Source organism: Salvelinus alpinus, chromosome 6 (assembly GCF_045679555.1).
Source record: "Salvelinus alpinus chromosome 6, SLU_Salpinus.1, whole genome shotgun sequence".
NCBI lineage: Eukaryota > Metazoa > Chordata > Actinopteri > Salmoniformes > Salmonidae > Salvelinus > Salvelinus alpinus.
The window spans coordinates 6420372-6439498 of NC_092091.1; the positions used below are offsets into that span (position 1 = coordinate 6420372).

At 43.8% G+C, this 19127-nt stretch overlaps 1 protein-coding gene across 2 annotated transcripts; it reads right to left on the minus strand.

Annotated features, from left to right (window-relative positions):
- Positions 1-1693: 1693 nt before the first annotated feature.
- LOC139577497 (tripartite motif-containing protein 16-like) lies at positions 1694-10687 on the minus strand. Of its 2 annotated transcripts, XM_071404515.1 has the most exons (6): positions 10120-10687; positions 9132-9227; positions 4539-4772; positions 3137-3296; positions 2952-3011; positions 1694-2715 (listed from the first exon to the last, which is right to left on the minus strand). In XM_071404515.1, exons 1-6 carry the CDS (start codon positions 10660-10662, stop codon positions 2171-2173), a joined length of 1638 nt encoding a protein of 545 aa, XP_071260616.1. In that variant the 5' UTR covers positions 10663-10687; the 3' UTR covers positions 1694-2170. The 2 variants fall into 2 exon arrangements, 1 of the variants encoding a protein (XP_071260616.1); XR_011675318.1 differs by lacking the exons at positions 1694-2715; positions 2952-3011; positions 3137-3296; positions 9132-9227; positions 10120-10687 and adding an exon at positions 6636-7194 and having other exon boundaries at positions 4673-4772.
- Between the last annotated feature and the right edge of the window lie 8440 nt (positions 10688-19127).

Consider the following 19127-nt stretch of genomic DNA (forward strand, 5'->3'; position numbering starts at 1 on the left):
CTGCATCGACGCTATTTCAGATTGCAGCTGCAATGTAGAACTGTAATTTATACCTGAAATATGCAAATTTTTCTAACAAAACATATGCTATACAATAAATATGTTATCAGACTGTCGTCTGATGAAGTTTTTTTCTTGGTTAGTGACTATTTATATCTTTATTTGGTCGAATTTGTGATAGCTACCTATGCAGGAAAAAAATGGTGGAGAGAAAAAAGTTGTCTTTTGCTATCGTGGTTAGCTAATAGATTTACATATTGTGTCTTCCCTGTAAAACATTTTAAAAATCAGAAATGATGGCTGGATTCACAAGATGTGTATCTTTCATCTGGTGTCTTGGACTTGTGATTTAATGATATTTAGATGCTAGTATTTACTTGTGACGCTATGCTAGGCTATGCTAGTCAGCTTTTTTTACTGATGGGGGTGCTCCCGGATCCGGGATGCGTAGCAAGTAGAAGTTAAACACTGGTATACACTGATTTATAAGGCCATGTTGGGTAAAATGCCATTTTATCTCTGTTCTTTTTTAGTCAGGTCGGTAAATAAATATCAATTACGGCCCCATTCTGATGCTTCTAACAGAACCAAACATTAGAACCGGTCCTGGTAGAAATAGTTTTAGTTACTCAGCTCCGTGGTCCTGGAATTCTCTCCTGAACATTTTAAAATGTGATGATCTAGTTTCATTAGAGTTTAAACACTTGATCGATGTATATATCATAGAAGATTGTAATTGTTTTTAGGCCAGCTGTTTTTTGTCAAGATTTTTTTGTTGTTAATGTAAAATGTAATTGTTGTACTGTGTGTGTGTTTATAGTGTTGTTTAATGTTGTGTTAAATAAAGGTAAAATAAAAACTATAATAAAACATCTATACAGGTACTGTATGTAGAACCATAGTAAAGACCAGTATGGACTATCAATACAGGTACTGTATGTAGAACCATAGTAAAGACCAGTATGGACTATCAATACAGGTACTGTATGTAGAACCATAGTAAAGACCAGTATGGACTATCAATACAGGTACTGTATGTAGAACCATAGTAAAGACCAGTATGGACTATCAATACAGATACTGTATGTAGAACCATAGTAAAGACCAGTATGGACTATCAATACAGGTACTGTATGTAGAACCATAGTAAAGACCAGTATGGACTATCAATACAGGTACTGTATGTAGAACCATAGTAAAGACCAGTATGGACTATCAATACAGATACTGTATGTAGAACCATAGTAAAGACCAGTATGGACTATCAATACAAAGTGACCATTTAGAATGAGGCCCAGTTCAATGAGAGGAAGTCTTAACAGAACTGGGAGATGACAGACAGGAAGTGGGGGGGTGGAGATCTAATATATTGTTGTGCCAAACACTAAAGCATGATATTGTAATAAATCTACACCCTATTCCCTACGTAGAACACTACTTTAGACCTGGTCAGAAGCACCGTAGTGCACTACGTAGGGAATAGGGAACCATTTGGAACAGAGACAGTAATTCCCCTGAACATCTTCCTCTTCCTCATCTGGTTTCTTGAACAGCCCTTCACTCCTCCCCTCTTCCTCCCCTCCTCCCTTTTCATTCTATTCTATCAGCCACACCACTAGCTCACCTCCACACAATCCATTTACAAGTTAAAGACACACCTTGGAATAAATAACAAAGGAAAACTATTACTAGATGAAGTTTAGTGTTTTTTATTATTTCCCATCACCATAAATCATATTTAATCACTGAACAGTAGCAGACCTAACTTCATCTGTTCCTGACTCTGGATAGTGGATTAAAAAGACCATCAATCTCCAATGATATTAAAGTACTATTCTGAACATTACTGATATACTGAGTGGTAAGTCAAGATATCTGCTGGTTTTATTGTTTGGTCAATAGCACCACCTGCTGGACAGGTTTAATGTTGCTGGACTGAGCAGTATGGGAGGATGAAAGATGACACATTTAGGGACGGTTTCCTGGACATCTACATTGAACATACTTTTTAGTCCAGGACTAGGATTAATCTGTGTCTGGGAAACCAGTCCATATAGTTGAGTAGAAAGTAAGTGATACCAGCTTGACTAGTATCTATGTGGACCCTACTACAGTTTAACCAGCTCAGCTATAGACTACACCAGCATGACTAGTATCTATGAGGACCCTACTACCATTTAACCAGCTCAGCAGTACCAAAACAAAGATTAAACCCACCCAAATATCCAATCCTAATCCCAGGATAGAGAGGCTGAGTGAATGTGGTCTGGACTCTGTGGAGGAGGGTCATTGTGTCAGAGACACTGTAGAAGGACAGAGTACCTGCCTTGTGATCCAGGTACACTCCTACTCTGGAGGACTGAGGGCCTGAAACTTTAGTCTGAACACTATTGTGTCTGAAACAATAACCATGTCTATAGCACCTTAAACTCCAGGACTTGTTATTGTATCCAAATCCACTATCTGTCCCATCTTCCTCTGTTCTGCTGATGTCTTTATATGAGACTGCTGTATCAACATTACCAGTCCACTCCACCTCCCAGTAACAGCGTCCAGACAGACCCTCTCTACACAGAACCTGACAGTAGTTGGTGAATCTGTCTGGATGGTCAGGATATGGTTGGACTTGGTCTGTAAAGGTCACCTTTCTGTTCCCTTCAGACAGAGAGAGGTGTGTGTATGCTGTGTTTGGGTCCAGTGTGAGCTGACAGGAATCTGGGAGAAGAGCAGAGCAGAGACCAATGAGGGGAGTCAGAACAATAAGTTAAGTCAGATACTGTATCTACCCTGTCTTTGATTAGAGCACAGCAGAGATCAAATCAGAGACATATGAGGAGTCAGATAGATACCCAGTCTTTGATTAGATCTACTATTGCTATATATTTCTAGAGGGATTGTTAGGAGTGTCAGTAAAAAGAGACTGTTAGTTACTTCACAATAAAGAGACTCACATTGTAACAACTGTTCTCTGGTCTTGGGCTCTGGAGGCAGTACAACATCCACTATATTCACTACAGACACACAAACACATTGACAGAGAGAGGGAATGTTATCATCAGACCATATTCCACATGTATATGACTAGTAGGGAACTTTCAATGGTCTAAAGTTGATGTTCTTATTGTATTCAACACACCTGTAGTGGAGATCTTGGTCCATTCTCCTTTAAGGAAGTCTTCTAGTTTCTCTCTCAGTTCAGACACAGTCTTACTCACATCTCCAAAGTACTGAAGAGGACGGACAACGATGCTGGGTAAGTCTGAAGATACACTGATACTGGAGAGAGACTGATAACTCTGGAGAGAGAGACACACAGAGAGAGAGAGAGAGACAGAGACAGAGAGGGACACAGAGAGAGGGAGAGGGACAGAGAGAGAGGGAGAGCGAAGGACAGAGAGAGAGAGGGACAGAGAGAGAGAGAGAGAGAGGGACAGAGAGAGAGAGGGGGACAGAGAGAGAGAGAGAGGGACAGAGAGAGAGAGAGGGACAGAGAGAGAGAGAGGGACAGAGAGAGAGAGAGAGAGGGACAGAGAGAGAGGGAGAGCGAGGGACAGAGAGAGAGAGAGAGAGAGGGACAGAGAGAGAGAGAGAGAGGGACAGAGAGAGAGAGAGAGAGGGACAGAGAGAGAGAGAGGGACAGAGAGAGGGAGAGGGACAGAGGGAGAGGGACAGAGAGAGGGAGAGCGAGGGACAGAGAGAGAGAGAGAGGGACAGAGAGCGAGGGACAGAGAGCGAGGGACAGAGAGAGAGCGAGGGACAGAGGGAGACAGAGAGAGGGAGACAGGGAGACAGAGAGAGAGAGAGACAGAGCAAGAGAGAGAGAGGGACAGAGAGAGGGACAGAGGGAGAGGGACAGAGAGAGGGAGAGCGAGGGACAGAGGGAGAGCGAGGGACAGAGGGAGAGCGAGGGACAGAGGGAGAGCGAGGGACAGAGGGAGAGCGAGGGACAGTGGGAGACAGAGAGAGGGAGACAGAGAGAGGGAGACAGAGAGAGGGAGACAGAGAGAGGGAGACAGAGAGAGGGAGACAGAGAGAGGGAGACAGGGAGAGAGAGACAGACAGGGAGAGAGAGACAGAGAGAGAGAGACAGAGAGAGAGAGAGAGGGACAGAGAGAGACAGAGGGGGAGGGACAGAGACGGACAGAGACGGTGAGGGACAGAGACAGAGGGAGAGAGAGGGACGGACGGACAGAGGCAAGAAGAGGGACGGTCAGAGGCAGAGAGAGGGACGGACAGAGAGAGAGAGAGGGACAGAGAGAGAGGGACGGGCAGAGAGAGATAGGGACGGAGAGAGATATATAGGGACGGACAGAGATATATAGGAACGGACAGAGATAGATAGAGGGACGGACAGAGGGAGAGAGAGGGACGGACAGAGGGAGAGAGAGAGGGACGGACACAGAGAGAGAGAGAGGGGCGGACAGAGAGACAAAGAGAGAGACAGGGACAGAGGGACAGACAGGACAACATAATGATGTAGATGAATAGTTTCACATTAAATTAATTTCATATCACATGTAACAAGACAGTTTAGTTACCTGGAGGAAATGGATGTGATCCTCTGTGAGTGAGAGCTGCTCCAGCTCAGTGCTTCTCTTCCTCAGCTCAGCTATCTCCTGCTTCAGTTGCTCCAATAGTCCTTCAGCTTGACTCACTTGAGCCTTTTCTTGGGCTCTGATCAGCTCCTTCACCTCAGAGCTCCTTCTCTCAATGGAGCGGATCAGCTCAGTAAAGATCTGATCACTGTCCTCCACTGCTGCCTGTGCAGAGCGCTGTTGAGAGAGAAAGAGAGAGAGAGGGACGAGAGAGAGAGAGAGACAGAGAGAGAGAGAGAGAGAGAGAGAGAGAGAGAGAGAGAGAGTAGGTACAGTATCCTCTCTGCACCTCATTGAGTCAGAACGCTGCCACCCTGCTCTCCAGGTCCACCAGGCCTTGTCCCCCCTCCTGGACAGACAGGTACAGAACACCTCTTGGTCCTGCTCTATTCTCCCCCAACCTGGACAGACAGGTACAGAACACCTCTTGGTCCTGCTCTACTCTCCCCCCTCCTGGACAGACAGGTACAGAACACCTCTTGGTCCTGCTCTACTCTCCTCCCTCCTGGACAGACAGGTAAAGAACACCTCTTGGTCCTGCTCTACTCTCCTCCCTCCTGGACAGGCAGGTACAGAACACCTCTGGGCCTGCTCTACTCTCCCCCTCCTGGACAGACAGGTACAGAACACCTCTTGGTCCTGCTCTACTCTCCTCCCTCCTGGACAGGCAGGTACAGAACACCTCTTGGTCCTGCTCTACTCTCCCCCCTCCTGGACAGACAGGTACAGAACACCTCTTGGTCCTGCTCTACTCTCCTCCCTCCTGGACAGACAGGTACAGAACACCTCTTGGTCCTGCTCTACTCTCCTCCCTCCTGGACAGGCAGGTACAGAACACCTCTTGGTCCTGCTCTACTCTCCTCCCTCCTGGACAGGCAGGTACAGAACACCTCTTGGTCCTGCTCTACTCTCCTCCCTCCTGGACAGGCAGGTACAGAACACCTCTTGGTCCTGCTCTACTCTCCTCCCTCCTGGACAGGCAGGTACAGAACACCTCTTGGTGTTGGGGGAAAAAGTATTTTTTCTCATTTTGTCTGTCATAGTTGAAGTGTACCTATGATGAAAATTACAGGCCTCTCTCATCTTTTTAAGTGGGAGAATTTGCACAATTGGTGGCTGACTAAATACTTTTTTGCCCCACTGTACGTCGCATTTGATGGAGTCTTGTACCTTTGCCAGAAAGGGTCAAACTCCTCCAAAAGCTCCATACATTCTAGAAAGTTCCCTCTATTTGTGCTTCCACTAGATTCATCATTGTCACGGAAACAGAGTCCTTGTCTTCCTAACATTGATGTGACCACAACAATTCTCCTCAGATACTCCCTTCTCTCTGCAATATCACTAGCATGGGCAGATGTTAAAATCTGACCAATGTTCCCATGATTACTAGTTGCCTGGTAGCTTTGCCATGCCACAACACTGTCTCTGTGTGTTTGTGTCATCTCATGTTTGACAAAGATAAACAAATCTTTTTACCAATTTTTGCAGCTATTACTGACAAAATAATCAAATGTAATGTTTTTGCCAAAACCTCTACATTGAAAGCAGAAAGCTGTGATCAACACTGTCACCTTTTCTACACATGACCTCCTGATAACTGTTTTACAACGGCTACTGAATGAAAACAACTGAGTATGAAAAGATATGTGTCTGATGTTACGTCATCTGTCTCATTTATAGCCTGGTACAGATAGTAAAACTACATTAAATACAACGTTAACTAGATATCATTTGTGTCATTTATAGCCTGGCACAGATAGTAAAACTACATTAAATACAACGTTAACTAGATATCATTTGTGTCATTTATAGCCTGGTACAGATAGTAAAACTACATTAAATACAACGTTATCTAGATATCATCGCCACATAACTTATGTGGAATTTAAAAGACACCGTTACCGTTACCGTTAGCTAGCTCACATCATCTGTTACACTGTAACTTACCGGCAGCCTCTCATAAAAACGTATTGGTTAACAAAGCTTTGATTATGATTAAGTCTATAGTAGTGAAAAGTCTCTCTCTCTATTGTAACTTACCACAAATTGCCATCATAGCCTATCTACATGAATGTGTCCTGTCAGAGTCTTTTCCTCTCCGTTAACCGTTAGCTAGCAGTCTCGAGCCACAGCTGACGTTGACCACAATGAGCTACAAGTAGGACTGACTTCACTACCGGTGCAGCAGCCTCTGCAGCAGCAGCCTCCCCCGGGTCCTAGTGCCCGCCCGCTAACACGGTTAAGATGCGATGGAACGGTTGACGGGAAAACAACAAATCACAGAGAAAATATATTGACTGATATATTGAATTGTTTAGGGTAGCTTTAGCTTTGGCTTTAATAAATTCTGAAAATACTTGAAAACCAAAATAAAAAAGAATAGTAGCCCTCCTCAGGAACCACAAAACCTTCACAGACCAACTTCTTCTTCTATGATATAATGGCGGTCCACACACCAACGTTAAAGGTGCATGGCGCCACCTACTGTGCTGGAGTGTGATCAATCACGGTTTACACCATTTCTAAATCCTCCTACCTAACTCAGAACTACTGAGAAAATAAAAAAGAGTCCTAGTAACTTCTAGCTATTATCACCAACAGTTCAACTGAGGGTACTGACAGTTCATCTGTTAGTCTTCTACATATCTGCACATCAAATTCAGGAAGGTAAACACCTGCTCCTGTGTGCCCACTATCTGGGTCCTTGGATCCATCTGGGAAAAGAGGTCAAAAAGCATAGAAACTTCTACCAATGTAATTATCAACCAGTTTCCCTTCATCACTGACTTCTGACCAATCTTTCCTTTTGTCTACCAGGGTTAGATCAACAACAGGATCTGGGAGTAACCATGGAGGAACATCCCCTATCACCACAGAAGGGCCAACCTCCAACTCCCTCAAACCACTCTCATCAGCAAGCTTTCCAACTGTCCAACCAAAACCACTGCCTTGTCTACTAGTATATTCCCAACAGTCATCTAGAACAGTAGCAGTGGGATGCTCAACCTCACAGCCTTGCAAACCAATAAGCTAATGACAATTTATTACGCCGTATATCCAAAGGCATCTCACCTGCCTCCAGTAGTAAGACACATATTGATGTTGATTTAAATGCACAAATACATATCCTTAAAGCTATATACTGGATTCTGTCCAGCTTCTGAAGACAAGTCTTTGCTGCTGTTCCATAAACTATACACCTGTAATCAATTGTTGTCCTGATTAGAGCTCTATAAATATCCATCAACGATTGTCTGTCAGCACCCCATTCATAACCAGAGACCCACACAACCAACTACCACGAAAGTGATGGAATGAGAGAGAGAGAGACATCGTTACAACACTGTACATAGACATAATATAACTTTTCTTCTTCTTTGGAGTTTAACGGCGGTTGGCATCCAATATGTTGCATTACCGCCCCGAACTGGACAATAATATACATCTATTTTACTTTGTGATACAAAATGGGAAAAGGGGAAATTATGATAATACTAAGTAACACCATTCCAACTAACCCTACAATCGTTAAAAACCCACTACCCCATTCCACTACTTTGACCCTATCTGCTCCTGCACCATACCAACTAACCCGACACTCATTAAAAACCCACTACCCCATTCCACTACTTTGACCCTATCTGCTCCTGCACCATGCCAACGACCTGGGAGGACGGCACACCACCACTCAACACACCCTGTAACTCTTCTGAAGTCAAATCTCGTATGACCAAATACTTCTCTGCAGCTGCCACCACAACATCTATTGTCTGTGATTTAGGTTCCATTTCTGTGGGACAGTTGATAACCATTGCTATGAACGCTAAGAAGCCAACCTTACTAAAGCATATATCACTCGTTGGCCTTTCCCTCTGTGCTGCACAGATCTACTACTCACAGGGATCCTCTCAGGATCCCTCACCCTTGACCCATCCTCCTCTACTTTCTGCACTGCCTCAGCATACGACACCTTCTGCACTACTCTGACTGTAGTCACCTCAACCTGCCTCTCTCTCACCGGACACTTCTGATCCCCAGTAACATGGGTACCCCTACAGTCGACACACACAACTTTATCCAATGAAACTACACAATCCTCTATCCCATGACCTCCTGCACACTTCCCACATCTTGGAATCTCCATCCTACAAACTGCTGCAACATGACTGTAATATGAGTCGGTTTGAATTGAATTGAATAGAGAGAGAGAGCTCCATGTTAATGTATAGGGGACATGAGTCAGTCATGGTTACTCATGGTTATGTGATGAGGTAGCCCCGCCTGCTACTTCTACATCAGTGTTGGTCCAATAGGGAATGTCCTCTTGGTGTAACGGTCAAGATGTTGGTTTCTCCCACGGTAGACCTCGGTTCATCTCCCGTCAGTTACATTAAACAGTCTATTCTCTGAAATGGGTCAAGACAGCCTGTTCCCAACAATGGGGTCAGTGGGATTGGATAAGGACCCTCTCTCTCTCTCTCTCTGACTGGAGGAGAGAAGTGAAATGGTGTGTCTCCTCTGGTCAACAATACTCACCTTGAAAGACTCCACAGCCTGTTGGAGCTCCTTCAGCTCCTTCTCTCTCTCCTGGAATCTCTGCTGGACCTTCTGCTGACTCATCCCCAGCTGCCTCTGTGGAGAATCACTCTTCAATGAGCTATCAAGCTTTATTAGTCCAGTAGATCAATATTATAGTAATATGACATTGGGCCCATAGAAGATAGGGATTCAAATGTTGAGATAGTGACTGTGTGAAATTATATTAGAATGTTGGTATGTGATTCTACTATATTTTAGTCAATGACATTGCTCGATCTAAAATTGAAATATTTCTCAATTCGAATCTTTTACCTTTAGATTTGTGTTTATTGCTTTGAATAGTTAGATATCACTGTTGGAGCCAGGAACACAAGCATTTCACTACACCCTCAATAACATCTGCTAAATATTTGTGACCAATAACATGAAATTTGATGTGAATTATTATAGTTTTAACAGAACACAAGTCAGGGAGCTGATTGGGTGTTTCATAACAACTGATAATGTGTTGGACTTTAGAAAATGTGATACATTTGGAGAATCTGGGTTATCATATCTCCCGAGTGGCACAGTGATCTAAGGCACTGCATCTCAGTGCTAGAAGCATCACATCAGACCCTGGTTTGATTCCAGGCTGTATCACAACCGGCCGTGATAGGGCATTCCAAAGGGTGGCGCACAATTGGCCCAGCATTGTCTGAGTTAGGGTTAGGCCGGTAGTAGGCCGTCATCGGTTTGGTAGGTAGCCTAGTGGTTAGAGCGTTGGGACAGTAACTGAAAGGTTGCTGGATCGAATCCCTGAGCTGACAAGGTAAATATATTTTGTTCCTCCCCTGAACAAGACAGTTAACCTGCTGTTCCCTGGTAGGCTGGTAGGTTCCCTGGTAGGCTGTCATTGTAAATAAGAATGTGTTCTTAACCAACTTGCCTAGTTAAATAAAGGTATGTTTATCAGACAGTAACCAACAAGTTGTTCTGGTCTTACCTGTTTCTCAATCCTCTCTGCTGCAGCTGACACTGTATCATGGCCTTTGTGTTCATCCATTGAACACAGATAACAGATACACTGCTGATCGGTACGACAGTAAACCTCCAGCAGTTTGTTATGATGAGAGCAGATCTTCTCCTGTAGTTGTGCGGTGGCTTTGACCAGCGTGTGCTTCTTGAAAGCAGGAGATTCATAGTGAGATTGGAGGTGAGTCTCACAGTAAGAGGCCAGACACACCAGACAGGACATGAGGGCTTTCTGCTTTCTGGTCCCAGTGCAGACATCACACGCCACATCTCCAGGTCCAGCATAGCGGTGTTTCTCCACCAGCTCAGCCAGCACAGTGCTCCTGTTCAGAACAGGCCTTGGGATAAAGGTCTCTCTGCACTGTGGACAGCTGTAGAAACCTTTCAGATCGTCCTGATCCCAGCATTCTTTAATACAGCCCATACAGTAACTGTGTCCACAGGCAGTAGTCACCGGATCCTTCAGTTGACCCAGACAGATGGAGCAACAGAACAGTTCCTGATTCTCTGCCATTTTGGTGCTCTCTCCCGTAGGTTAAGCAATGGCTGTGTGAAAGATTACTTTCTGTTTTATGGAACTCTACACCAGAGGACAGGGAGTGGCTTCCTACTGGACTGGGGGTGTGGTTTCTTTGATAAGGAAGTATGACAGTGTGTTGGGTAGTAGACAGAGCTGGTCAGTACTTATGTTAAATGTATTTGAAATATATATTTTAATTACTTCTGGGTATTTTGTAATTTGAATTACACTGGGCTGAACTGCACTCCAATGTATTTTGTATTTAAAAATAAAATCCTAAATACTTTTATTTTTAACCCTTTTTTCCTGGTTTCCTGGTAGTTACAATCTTGTCTCATCGCTGCAACTCCTGTAAGGACTCTGGAGAGGCGAAGGTCGAGAGCCGTGCGTCCACCGAAACACAACCCAACCAAGCTGCACTGCTTCTTGACACAACGCCCTCTTAACCCGGAAGCCAGCCGCACCAATGTGTCAGAGGAAACATCGTACACCTGGTGACCGTGTCAGTGTGCACTGCGCCAGGCCCGCCACAGGAGTCGCTCGTGCGCATTGGCACAAGAACATCCCTGCCGGCCAAACCCTCCCCTAACCTGGACAACGCTGGGCAAATTGTGCACCGCCCCATGGGTCTCTCCCGTAGGTTAAGCAATGGCTGTGTGAAAGATGACTTTCTGTTTCATGGAACTCTACACCAGAGGACAGGGAGTGGCTTCCTACTGGACTGGGGGTGTGGTTTGTAGAGGGGGTGTGGTTTATTTGATAAGGAAGTATGAGGGAGTGGCTTCTACCGGCTGCGACAGAGCCTGGACTCAAACCCAGAATCTCTAGTAGCACAGCGATGCAGTGCCTTAGACCACACAGACACGGACAACTTTTCTTTACCATTTATTACAGCGGTTCACATCTTGTGGTCCCCCTTTCACCCTGCACTGGTATCAGCAGTATGATAGTAGTATGGTGTGATAAGACTGTCTGCTAAATGACAACACTGGTATCAGCAGTCTGATAGTACTATGATGTGATAAGACTGTCTGGTAAATGACAACATTGGTATCAGCAGTCTGAAGGCTCTATGGTGTGATAAGAGTGTCTGGTAAATGACAACATTGGTATCAGAAGTCTGAAGGCTCTATGGTGTGATAAGACTGTCTGGTAAATGACAACATTGGTATCAGCAGTATGATAGTACTATGGTGTGATAAGACTGTCTGCTAAATGACAACACTGCTATCAGCAGTATGATAGTACTATGGTGTGATAAGACTGTCTGGTAAATGACAACATTGGTATCAGCAGTACTATGGTGTGATAAGACTGTCTGCTAAATGACAACATTGGTATCAGCAGTCTGATAGTACTATGGTGTGATAAGACTGTCTGCTAAATGATAACACTGGTATCAGCAGTATGATAGTACTATGGTGTGATAAGACTGTCTGGTAAATGACAACACTGGTATCAGCAGTATGATAGTACTATGATGTGATAAGACTGTCTGCTAAATGACAACATTGGTATCAGCAGTATGATAGTACTATGATGTGATAAGACTGTCTGCTAAATGACAACATTGGTATCAGCAGTATGATAGTACTATGATGTGATAAGACTGTCTGGTAAATGACAACACTGGTATCAGCAGTATGATAGTACTATGATGTGATAAGACTGTCTGCTGTGATAAGACTGTCTGTTAGTACCCACCAAGACCCTCAGAGACCATAGTAATCACATCATGGAGACACAGTAACATGTTAGAACCCACCAAGACCCTCAGAGACCATAGTAATCACATCATGGAGACACAGTAACATGTTACAACCCACCAAGACCCTCAGAGACCATAGTAATCACATCATGGAGACACAGTAACATGTTAGTACCCAACAAGACCCTCAGAGACCATAGTAATCACATCATGGAGACACAGTAACATGTTAGAACCCACCAAGACCCTCAGAGACCATAGTAATCACATCATGGAGACACAGTAACATGTTAGAACCCACCAAGACCCTCAGAGACCATAGTAATCACATCATGGAGACACAGTAACATGTTAGAACCCACCAAAACCCTCAGAGACCATAGTAATCACATCATGGAGACACAGTAACATGTTAGCACCCACCAAGACCCTCAGAGACCATAGTAATCACATCATGGAGACACAGTAATATTATAGTACCCACCAAGACCCTCAGAGACCATAGTAATCACATCATGGAGACACAGTAACATGTTAGAACCCACCAAGACCCTCAGAGACCATAGTAATCACATCATGGAGACACAGTAACATGTTAGAACCCACCAAGACCCTCAGAGACCATAGTAATCACATCATGGAGACACAGTAACATGTTAGCACCCACCAAGACCCTCAGAGACCATAGTAATCACATCATGGAGACACAGTAACATGTTACAACCCACCAAGACCCTCAGAGACCATAGTAATCACATCATGGAGACACAGTAACATGTTAGAACCCACCAAGACCCTCAGAGACCATAGTAATCACATCATGGAGACACAGTAACATGTTAGAACCCACCAAGACCCTCAGAGACCATAGTAATCACATCACGGAGACACAGTAACATGTTAGAACCCACCAAGACCCTCAGAGACCATAGTAATCACATCATGGAGACACAGTAACATGTTAGAACCCACCAAGACCCTCAGAGACCATAGTAATCACATCATGGAGACACAGTAACATGTTACAACCCACCAAGACCCTCAGAGACCATAGTAATCACATCACGGAGACACAATAACATGTTAGAACCCACCAAGACCCTCAGAGACCATAGTAATCACATCATGGAGACACAGTAACATGTTAGCACCCACCAAGACCCTCAGAGACCATAGTAATCACATCATGGAGACACAGTAACATGTTAGAACCCACCAAGACCCTCAGAGACCATAGTAATCACATCATGGAGACACAGTAACATGTTACAAACCACCAAGACCCTCAGAGACCATAGTAATCACATCATGGAGACACAGTAACATGTTAGTACCCACCAAGACCCTCAGAGACCATGGTAATCACATCATGGAGACACAATAACATGTTACAACCCACCAAGACCCTCAGAGACCATAGTAATCACATCATGGAGACACAGTAACATGTTAGAACACACCAAGACCCTCAGAGACCATAGTAATCACATCATGGAGACACAGTAACATGTTAGTACCCACCAAGACCCTCAGAGACCATAGTAATCACATCATGGAGACACCCTCATAAATCACCAGGTGTGATTTACCTTTTGACAGATGAAACCCTGCATCAACTACTGATGACTCTTAAGGGAGGAAGTGAGCATTTCCCATGTTAAGCTACGCAATTAATTGTACATTTTATGTTGACTTTAAATTCCGTTTTATACCTAGTTTTTTTCTTTGTTTTGGTACTATTTTTTGAAGTATGTGATACATTTTCAAAACCAAACTGGTCACACTTGTAACGCAGCCAGTCCTAAACCTGTCATTGATTCATTTGGATTGTAAACATCTCTCACCACACAACCATGAATTTAAAATATGAGTTTATTGTGAAATGTAATGAGAACATTGGTTTAGTCACCAAAACAACATGGTGATGTCTTTTTATGTAGTAGTTTTAAACTTCTTAAGGACAGGGGGTGCTGTTTTCATTTTTGGGGAAAATCGTATCCAATTTAAACGGCCTCGTACTCAATTCTTGCTCGTACAATATTCATATTATTATTACTATTGGATAGAAAACACTCTCTAGTTTCTAAAACCGTTTGAATTATTTCTCTAAGTGAAACAGAACTCTTTTTACAGCCCATTTCCTATCCGGAAGTGAGATTTCCAAAAGCGAGGTCTCTCTTCAAGAGCTTGTCTATAAAAGGGCATGTCACTTATGACTGTAGAAACACGTCATACACCTTCCCCTGGGTGTCATGCGGAAGTGAGAGCAGAAATGACTTGATTATCTCGTTCTGGGATTGAATACAACCTCTTGGAGTGAGAGGTCCGCCATTATTTTTTTTGGGAAGGCGCGAAGTTGGACCTGGAATCGCCTCCTGGAAAACCGTCGTTATAGGTGAATATGATCTCCGGCTTCGATTTTATTTGATACATGTCACAATATCATCCTAAAGTATGTTTTTTCAATATAGTTTAATTATATTATTGAAATTTATTCGGGACTTTAGACGTGATGCGTTGGAGGAATTTGTTCAAGAAGGAGAGGTTAGCGCCGCACGGCCAGTGTGCTTGCTAATTCAAGAGGGAAATAGTTCGTTCTGGATCCAAACAAAGACGGTTCTGAACAAAGGACCCCTTGTACAACATTCTGATGGAAGATCAACAAAGATAAGGACCCAATTTGGGATGCTATTTCATATATCTGTCGAACTGTGCTATCGCTACCGATTACTTGGAAACAATGCTCTTGTGTGTTAGCTATTGCAGTAAGCTAATATAACGATATATTGTGTTTTTGCTGTAAAACACTTAAAAAATCGGAAATATTGGCTGTATTCACAAGATCTTTGTCTTTCATTTTGCTATACACCATATATTTTTCTGAAATGTTTTATGATGAGTAATTAGGTAGTTGACGTTGGTGTCTGTAAATATTATGGCTGCTTTCGGTGCAATTTCTGATTGTAGCTGAAATGTAAACTATGATTTATACCTGAAAAATTCACATTTTTCTAAAAAAACATATGCTATACCATAAATATGTTATCAGACTGTCATCTTATGAAGTTGTTTCTTGGTTAGTGGCTATTTATTTCTTTATTTGGTCGAATTTGTGATAGCTACTGATGGAGTAAAAAACTGATGGAGTAAGAAAAGTGGTGTCTTTTGCTGATGTGGTTAGCTAATAGATTTACATATTTTGTCTTCCCTGTAAAACATTTAAAAAATTGTTGGCTGGATGGGTTCTTGACACAATTTGCCAATCTTGGTGTTCTCTGGCAAATGCCAAACGTCCTGCACGGTGCTGGGCTGTAAGTACAACCCCCACCTGTGGACGTCGGGCCCTCATACCACCCTCATGGAGTCTGTTTCTGACCGTTTGAGCAGACACATGCACATTTGTGGCCTGCTGGAGGTCATTTTGCAGGGCTCTGGCAGTGCACCTCCTTGCACAAAGGCGGAGGTAGCGGTCCTGCTGCTGGGTTGTTGCCCTCCTACGGCCTCCTCCACGTCTCCTGATGTACTGGCCTGTCTCCTGGTAGCGCCTCCATGCTCTGGACACTACGCTGACAGACACAGCAAACCTTTTTGCCACAGCTCGCATTGATGTGCCATCCTGGATGAACTTCACTACCTGAGCCACTTGTGTGGGTTGTAGACTCCGTCTCATGCTACCACTAGAGTGAGAGCACCGCCAGCATTCAAAAGTGACCAAAACATCAGCCAGGAAGCATAGGAACTGAGAAGTGGTCTGTGGTCACCACCTGCAGAATCACTCCTTTTTTGGGGGTGTCTTGCTAATTGCCTATAATTTCCACCTTTTGTCTATTCCATTTGCACAACAGCATGTGAAATTTATTGTCAATCAGTGTTGCTTCCTAAGTGGACAGTTTGATTTCATAGAAGTGTGATTGACTTGGAGTTACATTGTGTTGTTTAAGTGTTCCCTTTATTTTTTTGAGCAGTGTATTTCAGGTAAATAATCTCTACTCCCCCTCAGTCACATCAATGATTTATCTGACTAACCTATAAATCAGCCCACAAGGTGAAACAGCCACAGGCAGAACAGTTGATACTGGAGCAGCAGCACGGCCAGGTGGACTGGGGACAGCAAGGAGTCATCATGCCAGGTAGTCCTGAGGCATGGTCCTAGGGCTCAGGTCCTCCGAGAGAGAGAGAGAAAAAAGAAAGAAAAAGAGAATTAGAGAGAGCATACTTAAATTCACAAAGGACACCGGATAAAAGAGGAGAAGTACTCCAGATATAACAGACTGACCCTAGCCCCCCGACACATAAACTACTGCAGCATATTTACTGGAGGCTGAGACAGGAGGGGTCAGGAGACACTGTGGCCCCATCCGATGATAACCCCGGACAGGGCCAAACAGGCAGGATATAACCCCAACCACATTGCCAAAGCACAGCCCCCACACCACTATTGTGATATCTTCAACCACCAACTTACCATCCTGAGACAAGGCCGAGTATAGCACACAAAGATCTCTGCCACGTTACAACCCAAGGGGGGGTTGTGACGTATTTACACACCCTGGCCTAACCAAAATAGAGAATAAAAGCCTCTCTATGGCCGGGGCGTGAGAGCAGCTCTTTCAGTAGTTTAGTTGTAATAGGGTCCAGGATGCAGCTTGAAGGTTTAGAGGCCATGATTATTTTCATCATTGTGTCAAGAGATATAGTACTAAAACACTTGAGTGTCTCTCTTGATCCTAGGTCCTGGCAGAGTTGTGCAGACTCAGGACAACTGACCTTTGGAGATATACGCAGATTTAAAGAGGAGTCCGTAATTTGCTTTCTAATGATCATGATCTTTTCCTCAAAGAAGTTCATGAATTTATTACTCCTGAATTGAAAGCCATCCTCTCTTGGGGAATGCTGCTTTTTAGTTAGCTTTGCGACAGTATCCAAAATAAATTTAGGATTGTTCTTATTTTCCGCAATTAAGTTGGAAAAATAGGATGATGGAGCAGCAGTGAGGGCTCTTCGATACTGCACGGTACTGTCTTCCCAAACTAGTCGGAAGACTCCAGTTTGGTGTGGCGCCATTTTCGTTCTAATTTTCTGGAAGCTTGCTTCAGAGCTCGGGTATTTTATGTATACCAGGGAGCTAGTTTCTTATGACAAATGTTTTTAGTTTTTAGGGGTGCAACTGCATCTAGGGTATTGCGCAAGGTTAAATTGAGTTCCTCAGTTAGGTGGTTAACTGATTTTTGTCCTCTGACGTCCTTGGGTAGGCAGAGGGAGTCTGGAAGGGCATCAAGGAATCTCTGGGCCTACCTGTCCACCCCAAAGAGAGTAGACCTACCTTTCCACCCCAGACAGAGTAGTCCTACCTTTCCACCCCAGACAGAGTAGTCCTACCTTTCCACCCCAGACAGAGTAGGCCTACCATTCCACCCCAGACAGAGTAGGTCTACCTTTCCACCCCAGACAGAGTTGACCTACCTTTCCACCCCAGACAGAGTAGACCTACCTTTCCACCCCAGACAGAGTGGGCCTACCTTTCCACCCCAGACAGAGTAGGCCTACCTTTCCACCCCAGACAGAGTAGACCTACCTTTCCACCCCAGACAGAGTAGACCTACCTTTCCACCCCAGACAGAGTGGGCCTACCTTTCAACCCCAGACAGAGTGGGCAGAACAATACAGTAATATTTAAGCTTTAACTTCCGTGGCTTAACCCAACTAGAGACGGTCAGAAGTGTTTCCCTAAAGCTGACTGGGTTTAAACATATTCTATTTACAGAAAGTTAATAGCTCAATCAACTGATAGCGACAGAATTAGATTACTTTCCAAGCAAAGTGTATGTTTTGTCTCCTCGGCAATAGAAGGTTGTAGCTCAGCCAATGAATGCCATAGAATCTTAGTATCCCCATATGCATTCAGACTCACGTCTTTCCTGGGTATTTAACAGTTTATTTATGGCATAAAGCAGAGTGGAACAAAGCGCTGTAATACAGTGCCTTGCAAAAGTATTCACCCCCCTTGGCATTTTTCCTATTTTGTTGCCTTATAACCTGTAATTTAATTGGATTTTTATTTGCCCACAAAATAGTCCAAATTGGTGAAGTGAAATTAAAGAAATTACTTGTTTAAAAAAATCTAAAAAATAAAACCTGGAAAAGTGGTGAGATCACATGTATTCATCCCCTTTGCTATGAAGCCCCTAAATAAGATCTGGTGCAACCAATTACCTTCAGAAGTCACATAAGTAATTAAATAAAGTCCTTCTGTGGGCAATGTAAGTATCACATGATCTGTCACATGATCTTAGTATATACACCTGTTCTGAAAGGCCCCAGAGTCTGCAACACCACTAAGCAAGGGGCACCACCAAGCAAGCGGCACAATGAAGACCAAGGAGCTCTCCATACAGGTCAGGGACAAAGTAGTGGAGAAGTACAGATCAGGGTTGGGTTATGAAAAAATATCAGAAACTTTGAAGATCCCCACGGAGCACCATTAAATCCATAATTATAAAATGTAAAGAATATGGCACCACAACAAACCTGCCAAGAGAGGGCAGCGCACCAAAACTCACGGACCAGGCAAGGAGGGCATTAATCAGAGAGGCAACAAAGAGACCAAAGATAACCCTGAAGGAGCTGCAAAGCTCCACAGCGGAGATTGGAGTATCTGTCCATAGGACCACTTTTAAGCCGTACACTTCACAGAGCTGGGCTTTACGGAAGAGTGGCCAGAAAAATGCCATTGCTTAAAAATAAAATAAGC